Source organism: Salvelinus namaycush, chromosome 42, assembly GCF_016432855.1.
Source record: "Salvelinus namaycush isolate Seneca chromosome 42, SaNama_1.0, whole genome shotgun sequence".
In the NCBI taxonomy this organism is placed as follows: Eukaryota; Metazoa; Chordata; class Actinopteri; order Salmoniformes; family Salmonidae; genus Salvelinus; species Salvelinus namaycush.
The window spans coordinates 9,411,168-9,424,421 of record NC_052348.1 but is presented as its reverse complement, the minus strand read 5'-3'; the positions used below and the strand labels follow the sequence as shown (position 1 = coordinate 9,424,421).

Sequence of the window (13,254 nt, the reverse complement as noted above, 5' to 3'; positions counted from 1 at the left end):
TCCATCTCTAACCCCATCTCTCTCCACCTCTAACCCCATCTCTCTCCATCTCTATCCTCATCTCTCTCCATCTCTATCCTCATCTCTCTCCATCTCTATCCTCATCTCTCTCCATCTCTATCCTCATCTCTCTCCATCTCTATCCTCATCTCTCTCCATCTCTAACCCCATCTCTCTCCATCTCTATCCTCATCTCTCTCCATATCTATCCTCATCTCTCACCACCTCTAACCCCATCTCTCTCCATCTCTATCCTCATCTCTCTCCATCTCTATCCTCATCTCTCTCCATCTCTATCCTCATCTCTCTCCATCTCTATCCTCATCTCTCTCCATCTCTAACCCCATCTCTCTCCATCTCTATCCTCATCTCTCTCCATCTCTATCCTCATCTCTCACCACCTCTAACCCCATCTCTCTCCATCTCTATCCTCATCTCTCTCCATCTCTATCCTCATCTCTCTCCATCTCTATCCTCATCTCTCTCCATCTCTAACCCCATCTCTCTCCATCTCTATCCTCATCTCTCTCCATCTCTATCCTCATCTCTCTCCATCTCTAACCCCATCTCTCTCCATCTCTATCCTCATCTCTCTCCATCTCTAACCCCATCTCTCTCCATCTCTCTCCATCTCTATCCTCATCTCTCTCCATCTCTATCCTCATCTCTCTCCATCTCTAACCCCATCTCTCTCCATCTCTATCCTCATCTCTCTCCATCTCTAACCCCATCTCTCTCCATCTCTATCCTCATCTCTCTCCATCTCTCCAGGTTTGACCTGTTGACCAACGGTGGGGCCAGTCTGACCCTGAGTTTCGAGCGGGCTCCGTTCCTGATACAGTACCGCACCGTGTGGATCCCCTGGAACGTCTTCTATGTCATGGACACCCTGGTCATGAAGAAGGTGAAATATAGTTGATAAAGATATTTCATTAAATGTAATTCTATTGAGTCTTATTGAATTCCATTGTATTTAATTTAATCATATTGAATATATTGAATTGTATTGAATCATATTGAATTGTATTGACTCACAGTGACTCATATTAAATTGTATTGACTCATATTGAATTGTATTTAATCATATTCAATTGTATTGAATTGTATTACTCATATTGAATTGTATTGACTCGTATTGAATTGTATTGACTCATCTTCAATCATATTGAATCGTATTGCAGGAGGAGAATGACATCCCCAGCTGTGACCTGAGTGGTTTCATCAGGCCCAGTCCTGTCATCGTGGCCTCTCCCCTCTCTACCTGCTTCAGGTCCTCACCAGAGGATGGGCCCATCATACCTGAGACACAGGTGAGACATACACATCATCATATACACATTATCATCATCATACACACATTATCATCATCATACACACATTATCATCATCATACACACATTATCATCATCATACACACATCATCATCATACACACATCATCATCATACACACATCATCATCATATATACATTATCATCATCATATATACATTATCATCATCATACACACATTATCATCATCATACACATTATCATCATCATACACATATTATCATCATCATATATACATTATCATCATCATACACACATCATCATCATACACACATTATCATCATCATACACATATTATCATCATCATATATACATTATCATCATCATACACATTATCATCATCATACACACACTATCATCATCATACACACATCATCATCATACACACATTATCATCACCATATATACATTATCATCATCATACACACGCTATCATCATCATACACACATTATCATCATCATACACATATTATCATCATCATATACACATTATCATCATCATGCACACATTATCATCATATACACATCATCATCATCATCATACACACACTATCATCATCATACACACATTATCCTCATCATATACACATTATCATCATCGTACACACATTATCATCACACACACACGATCAGAAACCCAGACTAGTTGTACTGAATACACACACGTTTCCACAAACGTGTTATACCTAAGACTCAAGTGAGGTGACGGAGGAGAAAGGATACATACAGTACATGAAACACCCACTGTACACACACCTCACAACACGGTCAGCTAGGGTTCGTCCAGTACATGAAACACCCACTGTACACACACCTCACAACACGGTCAGCTAGGGTTCGTCCAGTACATCAAACACCCACTGTACACACACCTCACAACACGGTCAGCTAGGGTTCGTCCAGTACATCAAACACCCACTGTACACACACCTCACAACATGGTCAGCTAGGGTTCGTCCAGTACATGAAACACCCACTGTACACACACCTCACAACACGGTCAGCTAGGGTTCGTCCAGTACATCAAACACCCACTGTACACACACCTCACAACACGGTCAGCTAGGGTTCGTCCAGTACATCAAACACCCACTGTGCACACACCTCACAACACGGTCAGCTAGGGTTCGTCCAGTACATCAAACACCCACTGTACACACACCTCACAACACGGTCAGCTAGGGTTCATCCAGTACATCAAACACCCACTGCACACACACCTCACAACACGGTCAGCTAGGGTTCGTCCAGTACATCAAACACCCACTGTACACACACCTCACAACACGGTCAGCTAGGGTTCGTCCAGTACATCAAACACCCACTGTACACACACCTCACAACACGGTCAGCTAGGGTTCGTCCAGTACATCAAACACCCACTGTACACACACCTCACAACACGGTCAGCTAGGGTTCGTCCAGTACTTCAAACACCCACTGTACACACACCTCACAACACGGTCAGCTAGGGTTCGTCCAGTACATCAAACACCCACTGTACACACACCTCACAACACGGTCAGCTAGGGTTCGTCCAGTACATCAAACACCAACTGTACACACACCTCACAACACGGTCAGCTAGGGTTCGTCCAGTACATCAAACACCCACTGTACACACACCTCACAACACGGTCAGCTAGGGTTCGTCCAGTACATCAAACACCCACTGTACACACACCTCACAACACGGTCAGCTAGGGTTCATCCAGTTCACTCTACTTCCAGCTCATTACCCCTCTATACAGACCCACCCAGTTCCCTCATCTGTTCAACTCTCCTGTTCAACTCATCTGTTCAACTCTCCTGTTCAACTCATCTATTCAACTCACCTGTTCAACTCTCCTGTTCAACTCTCCTGTTCAACTCTCCTGTTCAACTCTCCTGTTCAACTCACCTGTTCAACTCACCTGTTCAACTCACCTGTTCAACTCACCTGTTCAAGTCTCCTGTTCAACTCTCCTGTTCAACTCTCCTGTTCAACTCTCCTGTTCAACTCTCCTGTTCAACTCATCTGTTCAACTCATCTGTTCAACTCATCTGTTCAACTCTCCTGTACAACTCTCCTGTTCAACTCTCCTGTTCAACTCACCTGTTCAACTCACCTGTTCAACTCTCCTGTTCAACTCATCTGTTCAACTCTCCTGTTCAACTCATCTGTTCAACTCTCCTGTACTGGAGATGACGTTTATGAATTTCCTGCCTGGGCTGTGGACAGTGGAATTATGACATTAACACGTCATGGTATTTTGCGGGAGTTGTTGTCCCACAACCAATCAGCATCCAGGATCCAAACAACCCGTTATCTAATGCCCCATAACACCCCACACTGCTTCACCCAAGCTTTACCGGGACCTCAAAAAGTACTTGAAGTGTAAAAGCACACCTTTAACAGCCCAGTGAATACAAGGTCTAGCGATTTTCTAACTGTTTGCACAGATGCTCTTTGTTTCTTTCAAAGAGGAGAAGCCTTGATGAAGAGAGTGAGCATTTAAATCCATGTATAGTGTTTCTAGCCGTGCCAGACACGGTGTGAATAAAGCTGATACAGGGGGCCAAACACATGTTTTATCTGCTCCAAATGAGTCCTCTCTCTCTCTCTCTCTCTCTCTCTCTCTCTCTCTCTCTCTCTCTCTCTCTCTCTCTCTCTCTCTCTCTCTCTCTCTCTATCTCTCTCTATCTCTCTCTATCTCTCTCTATCTCTCTCTATCTCTCTCTCTCTATCTCTCTCAACTCTCCTGTGCAGCCATATAGACTTTGATACCTCTTGGCCCAACTTCTGTCTCCTCTTCTCTGGCACTCCTTCAGTCTAAAGCACTACTTTAATAAGGCTGTGTTCTGCACCATCAGCCAAACAATACACAAAGACATAAACAGACACACACAGATATAAACACACACAGACACACACAGACATAAACACACACACACACACAGACACACACAGATATAAACACACACAGACACACACAGACATAAACACACACACACACAGACACACACAGATATAAACACACAGACATAAACACACACAGACATAAACACACACAGACATAAACACACACAGACATAAACACACACACACAGATATAAACACACAGACATAAACACACACAGACATAAACGCACACAGACATACACACAGTAACACAAACACACACTGAGAAACGCAAGCAATCAGACACAGGCACACACACAATACACAGAAACACTCACAGACTCTCTCATGCACACACAGAGAAAAGCACACAGCCAGTCCCCAAACGATCCGGTCCTGATTTGAATTAGTTCATGTTGTTATGAGCAGAACTATAAAGCTTCAGAGCTCGTGCAAGGAGAGGCGGATGGTGAAGGAGGTTAACGTTTTATAAAGGGACGCAGGGGTCGGACAGCTATACCCCAGGGGCCTTCACAAGGGTTGTGTGTGTGTGTGTGTGTGTGTGTGGGGGGGGGGGGATGAGGAAAGGAAAAACACAGTTAAAGGAACCCAGCACTAACACGAAGCCGTACCAAAGCAGTAAGTCACAGAGAGTAGCTAACTGGTAACAGACATGTCCACTAAGAGTCCTCCTTGGAAGAGAACAGTCTTGCTGAGGAAAGTACTTTGTATTACACACATACACACACACACACACACACACACACACACACACACACACACACACACACACACACACACACACACACACACACACACACACACACACACACACACACTTGGCTGTCATGTGGCTTGCGGATAACGCGCTATTGTGTGCTCGCTGTTCCACAGAGGAGAAAGAATGAAAGCAGAAGACCAAATAAAGGTTAGCCAAGTGTGTTCAGTTGGAGCACAATGAGACAGTGGTTCTCAGTGTCTGGATGAAACCATTAGTCTAAATTCTTCAGGTCCCAGATCCCAATACATAGGGGTCGTTGTTACCGCTGACGGGTTCTATTAACACAAAGGACCAGAAGAAAATAGTTTGGACAAGGTCACCCTGACGCGCTACACGTGGAACCCTCACAGAGTGATGACATTGGAGCACTTGATCGCTTTCCCATGTGTCAAACAGAAAAACAAACAGACAATCATAAATAGTGAAATATATTCAAATCAAAGTTGTAAGTTAAGCTTTAAGGTTTATCCCCGGAGAAATACTGTAGAAAACCTTTTTTTCCTCCCCAACCAAATATGGACACTTGGGTGAGACATTTGGCATGACTCTAAAATCTTCCTGCGTGGTGATTTGAGTCTAGATATTCCTTTTTAGAGATGTTTACACTATGTGATGTTGGTGCACACCAAATCCAGTCTGAGGTGGTAGCAGGGTCATGGGATTGACTGTAGCCTGCGGTTATTAGCTGAACACACATGCACACACACACACACACACACTGAGCTGCAGCCTTAGCTGTCTGTAACAGTTGATCTGGATACCAACAGTATAACAGTGCTATGTTTTCAGCCTATTAGTTTGGATAGAGTTAGTGTATTGGTTCAGGTGGTTTAGTGGATATTGCAGACATAGCTCTCTCTCATATCTCCTGGATTACTCTGAGTTGACGGATCCTTATCCAGAACAGACACACACACACACACACTCGCCTCTCCAGTCTCCACACCGTTCCCGTACAACATAAAACTTCACAGCCATGACATTACAAAAGTATGTACAAAGGTTTTATAGCAAAGGTTCTGTTGAGGTGTTTTATCCAATAAGATGGATTGGCAGTACTTGTGCCACCATAGCTAACTATTGACCCAAGCCCAACCTATGGCATTATCCAATGTGTGTTATTAAAGGAGTGGTGGTTTTAAAGGGATACTTTGGGATGTTGGCAATGAGGTCCCAATCACGTAGTATCCCTTTAAGATACAGCGCCAGTCCATTACCCCCATAGCCATATGTTTTCATTACACTTCCCCTTTAATGGCGGGGGGGCACTTCAAAATAAAGCACCCGTTTATTGTTTGATCTCGGCTCCGCTCATTAAACCCTTTAATGAATTACCAGTCGGTATTATTATACCCTGCAGTTAAAAAACTGTCCCCCTTCTAGGTTGCAAAAGATAACACACACCAGAAAGCAGACACACACACACACACACACACACACACTCACCAGAAAGCAGACACACACACACACACACACCAGAAAGCAGACACACACACACACACACACCAGAAAGCAGACACACACACACCAGAAAGCAGACACACACACCAGAAAGCAGACACACACACACACACACCAGAAAGCAGACACACACACACACACACCAGAGAAGATGTAATAACAGAGTGTTTCTATCAGGAGTTAGTTTAAAGCCAGGAGAAACATGCTCTTAGGCCAGACGTTGTAGTTAGAGCTAGCTGGGGAGACCAGGGTGGGGTCCCTTCGCTGGCGGACTGTGTTCAGGACACACACACATACTGTATGTGCAGACACACACAGTTTACCCGAAAGAAAACACACCCGCCGCACACAGGGTAATTAAGTCTGTGGTGACGGTGACACCGTCTGTGTGTGTGTGTGGGGGGGTCAACCCGTGGTGGCCTAGCCACTAAATCTGTTACCTTTTACCTTTCACTTTTTCCACCCTCAATTTGTTTTTCATTTTGATTGATTCCGTTGTCATTGGGCGACCATATTGGATATCAAAGGCTTGTTGAGACCCATGTCAAAGCTTCCCTCCCCCGAGAGAGGGAACAGGGGGAGAGAGAGAGGGAGCAGGGGGCGAGAGAGGGAGAGAGAGACAGAGAGAGGGAGAGAGGGAGAGAGAGAGAGACAAGAGCTAGAAAGTAAATAAGTGTGGAGTGATAGGTCTTTGGAATCTGATGGACTTAATAAATACCCTCAGTGCATAAATACCCTCAGTGCATGTGATGTGTACAGATTTGAGGTCATATCCCATTTCATTCCAACCTCCTCATACCCTCACTGACTCACCCTCCAAATCTCAGCCAGGGAGCTCTTTCTGCTTTGAAAAGAGGGTGAAATGTGTTGGTGTTAGGAGAGGCTAAAAACAACAGAGATACCTAACAGCCAGGGCTTTCTGGAGCATCACACTAATGAAAAGACAGTGGATAGACAGTGGCGGAGCTCTGCGCACACACACACAGTGGAGGCGCTCTGCACAGAAGATAACCCCTGCTTATGGTTACATGAAACAGGCTTCCATACGAGGACGGTCACTACACTGAGAAAACAGGCCAGGGAGATCTCTCTCTCTCTATTTTCCTTCTTCCCTTCTCTCCAAATAGTTTTCACAGATGAATGAATAGCGTTCTTGACTCCGTGTGACCTCTCCGTTCTCTTGTCACTTTGCCACACCACCCGGAGTGTAGCTGTACTGAGACTTTTCTGAACCCTTTCGGCTTTGATGTTCTCACTGAAAAGTGTTCAAAGATGACATTCTCCACTCCAGTCCTCTCAGGGTGTGCTAAGATGTACTAACCCTTCTTGACCCACTCTCCTTTGATGTGTCCCCCCCCAACAGGTCCTCCAGGAGGAGACGTCCATCCCGGGCAGCGACCTCAACCTGCTGTACTTGGGCAGCAGGGCGGCCGGCTACAAGCCTGTCCTCAAGGTCACCATGACCCAGGCCAGTGTGCCCTTCAACCTCATGAAGGTAGGGATTTCTTCTTTAGGTGCAACTAAATTGTGACTGGCATTGCTATCTCCATAGGTCTTGTAGGTCTTACAATACAGCCCAAAATACAGTGAATCGATGTTTTTGGATTAATTTGCTAACAGAAAACCAAGGCTACAATTTATTTTGATGTCAAATGCCTTTTGAGTGCGAAATGTACAATCAGTCTTGCCCTAGCTTGCCATTGTAATGCCCGTCTGAAAATGTGTTTATTCCATAATCTATTCCAGGTGCACCTGATGGTGGCGGTGGTGGGGCGTCTGTTCCAGAAGTGGTTCCCTGCCCAGCCCAACCTCTCCTACACCTTCATCTGGGACAAGACAGACGCTTACAATCAGAAGGTCTACGGCTTGTCTGAGGCAGTCGGTGAGTACTGCGGAGCAGGCCAACGTACGCTACGAGTTAAAGGGAAATGTAAAGCATGTTCAACTTCATATTCATCATCTCCGGCACCAACCCAACATCAACGTGTGTTCTAGGTTTTGCGGGGAAAAGATAGAGGGAGATAAATGTTCCAAATGACGTCATCGGTGTGCAGCATGTGCTTTTAACCAATTGCCTACTAATTGCTTCCTAATTGTCTGCTAATTGGTTGATGATGTCATTGGAAACACTTGTCTTCCTCTATTTTCTTCACTACCCAACATAGCAAGGTGCCATTTTCACACATGTTGATGTTGGGGCGGTGCTGGAGATGATGAATATCAAGTTGAAACATTTAGAAATGTCCCTTTAAGGTTGATTTGTCCCCAAAGGACAGTTACTCTTGGGCATGAAAGGTGCCCGGCAGACACACATACTATTTCTTCAGTGAAGCTATCGTACGGCGTACTCCTTTGTCCGCCTTTCCTAAGCCCGTGTAGAGCACATACATTACATTTGCCTTTTGCTTAAACAGCTCTTTGTAAATGCTCAGGGAGTCCCTAACAGGCTGCTGTCAAAGAACTGACTTCACTCAGATGTGTGGGCTGAACGGTTAAGGAAGTGTTTTGGTCTAATACAGCACGTTGAGGCCTTCAGATCAGCCTGTGTGATGTCTGTCTTCACGATGATATGCTAATGCGTTCCACACAAAACACAACTGCTGCTTTTGGTCGTTCTTCACTTTTTTCTTCCGGTGTTTTCTTTTCACATGTGTATGATAACTCTACGACACAAAGACCACCGCAGAGAGGAATAACATTGTTCCTGTCTTTGCACGCACACACTCACACACACACACACACACACTCTCTCTCAGCTTTCTGAAGGTCATGGCAAAAGGTGTGGCTTCCTTCTAAATAAAATACAGCTGGGGGGTGCAGCTTCTTCTGGAGACCGTTGATGGTTGAGCTCACAATGAAATCCCTGAACACACTTGTCACCCTACGCTCAAGCTGTTTCACTCCGAGTCCCTGACAGGCAGGCAGACAGGCAGCGGCTTGTTATTTTCACTCCTGGGGGATTGGGGAGGGAGGGAAAGGAAGTTGGCCAGTGTAAAACTACCCATGTTTCTCTCATATGTAAATAAATACAAAATGACCGCCTCTAGATAAACAAACTGTTAGACGGTGTAGACGCTGCAGGGTTATAATTGTTGAGTCTAATGTATTATTGCTTTGCCAGGAAGGAAGAGATAGGAGAAGGAATAGGAGGGTGTTATTAGAAATGGCCCAGGCCCAAGTCATATTGATTGATTGTGTTTTCACCTTCTAACCTCCCCTTCGTCAGCATTCATTTTTTTCCAATTGCATTACGCCCTGTCTGGTAATTTGGCCTGCGCCATTATTGATCCATCAGAGGGGGGTTTGTCGTAATGTGATCGGCTGAAGACAGATAGGAGTTTAAAAAGAGCTGTAAGAAGATGGTTATCATGTTTGGGAAAGTTATGTTATTACAAACTGAGTGGAGGTGTTGAGATATGACGGCAGAGATGAATTGTACTTGTGTAAGACGACTAATTAGTCCCTCGACAAAAAAAATAATAATACCAACAACATTGTCTAGGCTTGTACTTGTCGTTAGTCTGTTGGAGTGTTGTCATTAACAGTGTCTGTGCTAACCCGATCCCCTCCTTCCTGTTCGTGTTGTAGTGTCAGTGGGTTTTGAGTACGAGTCGTGTCTGGACCTGATCCTGTGGGAGAAGAGGACAGCTACACTGCAGGGCTATGAGCTGGACGCGTCCAACATGGGAGGCTGGACGCTGGACAAACACCATATACTGGATATCCAGAACGGTAGGAACATGACTGCACACACACACACACACACACACACACACACACACACACACACACACACACACACACACACACACACACACACACACACACACACACACACACACCAAGCACACATGCGTGTACCTCCCCCCACACACACAAACAAACTCACATTTACACACATGCACACACACTGACTCATCACCAATGACTGTATATATGAGCCATCAATCATGTGACAATATTCTTTCCTATGTGAAGACTCAATATCGCAATGAAGCCAAATGAAGTCTGTTAAGATGGCGTCTCATGGAGACCTAACATGCACAGTTTGAACTAGTCCAGGAAGTGACGTTGCAGGCTAGCTCAGTGCTGCCCCCTCTCATTGAGTAACTCAAGTTGAAGGCTGACTGGGATACTGCAGGCTGCCATTAGCTTCTAAATTATCCTTATAACTGCGATTTTAAAATAACATCTGATGCATTAGAAGCAATTATTGGTGCCATGATTGTTTTCGGAAAAACGTTTCATTTCCAGGAATATTGACCACGAAGGAGGATCCTGTTTTCTGCTAACAATGCCTGCAGTACCACAGTCGGCGTTTGAACTTCCGTGGCTTCAGTGAGAAGGAGCCGTCTTTCTCCTCTGCTCGTCACACACGTACAGATTCCCCCACCACCTCTACCTCCAGCTTAATGCCTATCCTGCAGCCGTAACTCTAATTCATGCCGTATTCACCTTTACAAGCTACCTAAGTGGTACCTTCTCAACAGATTTACACAGGGCTTATCGTTATTCGCTGACATAAGCTTGTTAAACAGGAAGCTCAACAGCACATCAATTACAGGTGCTATCTATCGTACAGACACGGTGAGGAGCTTTAACAACACTAAGGCACATCACAGTAGACAGGAATGAATCAGTGTGTGTGTGTGTGTGTGTGTGTGTGTGTGTGTGTGTGTGTGTGTGTGTGTGTGTGTGTGTGTGTGTGTGTGTGTGTGTGTGTGTGTGTGTGTGTGTGTGTGTGTGTGTGTGTGTGTGTGTGTGTGTGTGTGCGCGCGTGTAAGCCACAACAGGGGCTGACTGACGACAGATCTCGTCTAGCACTCATGTTAATGTATACACTGCTAACCAAACGAAGAGCATCATCGACTTATCTGTCAGAGCGACCTTGATGGAGAGAGCGAGAGAGAGATACTTGGCAGCCGAAACGTTTACGGGCCACCATGTCATCAACAAGACATCAGACAGGCTGTGATGTATGCCAGCCATGCCACGCTCTACCCTGACCAGTGATACTTCAACAGGAGAAACAGAGGGGAAGAGATGGCAGAGAGAGGGATGGGGTGAAATAGAGAGGGGAGGAAGGAAAGAGATGGAGGGAAAGAGGTAGAGGGAGAGGAGGGAGGAGAGAGGGTTAAGTATCCTTAACACATACTGTATGTCTAAAACCCTTAAAGAAGGTAAAGACCAGTCAGGAGAGGATGTGTTCATAAGTGAATGTGTAGCAAACCCCCCACACACCATCCCCTTATCCTCAACTCCCAGACCGCCAACCCACATCCACATCCTAAAAAACAGAAACCATTAGTTGGAACGAGTGTGGGTACGGCCCGGGACGCCTCAGCTTCCCCCCAGCGTTTAAATCAGATAAACGACTGAAGTTTGACGTGCGTCGACTTTTCAAACTGACGCGTGACTTAATTGAATCAGCCCCATTGTCGAGACGACCTATAGACCATGACAGGAGTGGGGGAGATAAGATCAGCTCAGACCGGGACAGGGACGGGCGTCCGCTAGATTTGCCTGTCATAAATACCCTCCCAGACAGACTCTTAACAGAGTCAATGTCTATAACAAACACCCACATTGGATGTCCATAAGGACAGAGGGGATAATGGTGGTTCCTAGTGAAGGCCCAATCTACCAGAGTAATGAGGCTGGAGATGACATGAGGCTGCAGTGGTGGAGACTGCTATCTGGGATCCTTGGGACTTGCGCTACCCTAAACCCTGACCCTAACCTTAATCAATTTCAATGGGGTAGGGACGTCCCAAAGATCCAACTGGGATTTCGTGAAAACCAGGGAATTTATTGAACGTATCTGGAATTTTGCGTTATTTATTTATTTAACTAGGGCAAGTCAGTTAAGAGCAAATTATTTTTTACAATGACGGCCTACACCGGCCAAACCCGGACGACGCTGGGCCAATTGTCCGCCGCCCTATGGGACTCCCAATCATGGCCGGTTGTGACACAGCCTGGATACGAACCAGGGTGTCTGTAGTGACGCCTCTAGCACTGAGATGCAGTGCCTTAGACCGCTGCGCCGCTCGGGAGCCCCAGTATATATATAGTATATGACTTTAGCTTCATTAAAACGTTATAATCTACACTCTTTTTTAATGTGACCCATGACCCTAAACTGATGATTAAACTGAACGTTCCTTCATAACTACTCAAGTTTATAGTTTATACCAACAGAGTTAGGAAAAGGAGTGCACTTTTATGGAACTTTTAGGAAAAGGAGTGAACTTTTACTACTCTCTGTAGACTTACTGTATGGAAAAGATTATCCCACTGCTATGAACAGTAGAGTCGGTTGGAAATAGTTGTAGCTATTGTAGTAGGAGCCAAAAGGCCTGCAGAATGAATGCATGGTTATGGGAAGTCCTGGACTTATTGAAGTTTAGTTACAAAACGGCCAACCTTCAACCATCCGACGGCATGTTTGACATTACAGTCCTGTAGCAGACGCTCGTATTCAGTCACTCACATTCTGCACTCACCAAACTGAAGCTCAATGACAAAATACTGTCTAAAAAATACTGCAAATGTGTCACAAGCAAGTCGCTTCAGTAACTAGCTGCAGCGATCAAAGCCATAGACATTATTCTGAATATTCACAATGCTGAGGGGGAAGCAAAGGAGTAGTCTGAGAATGACAAAAGTGTCTGGTATTGAATACAGGCTATGTAGTAGTGTGAGTAAAAATCTGGCTGAAGGACATTGATGCACTGAATCCTAATTGCTGTTAAACGCTTCCCCTCCGTTCATTCTCTGGTTCACACACATTAAGTCACA

General features: G+C 45.2%; 1 protein-coding gene across 1 annotated transcript in view; it reads left to right on the top strand.

Annotated features, from left to right (window-relative positions):
* LOC120034736 (teneurin-3) overlaps window positions 1-13,254 on the top strand; it is a 115,402-nt gene that overhangs the window by 55,921 nt on the left and 46,227 nt on the right. The window contains exons 12-16 of the mRNA XM_038981339.1: window positions 772-904; window positions 1,182-1,310; window positions 7,817-7,948; window positions 8,200-8,335; window positions 10,042-10,185. Of these exons, the coding sequence (XP_038837267.1) occupies window positions 772-904; window positions 1,182-1,310; window positions 7,817-7,948; window positions 8,200-8,335; window positions 10,042-10,185 (674 nt within the window). The remainder of the gene's footprint in view (window positions 1-771; window positions 905-1,181; window positions 1,311-7,816; window positions 7,949-8,199; window positions 8,336-10,041; window positions 10,186-13,254) is intronic.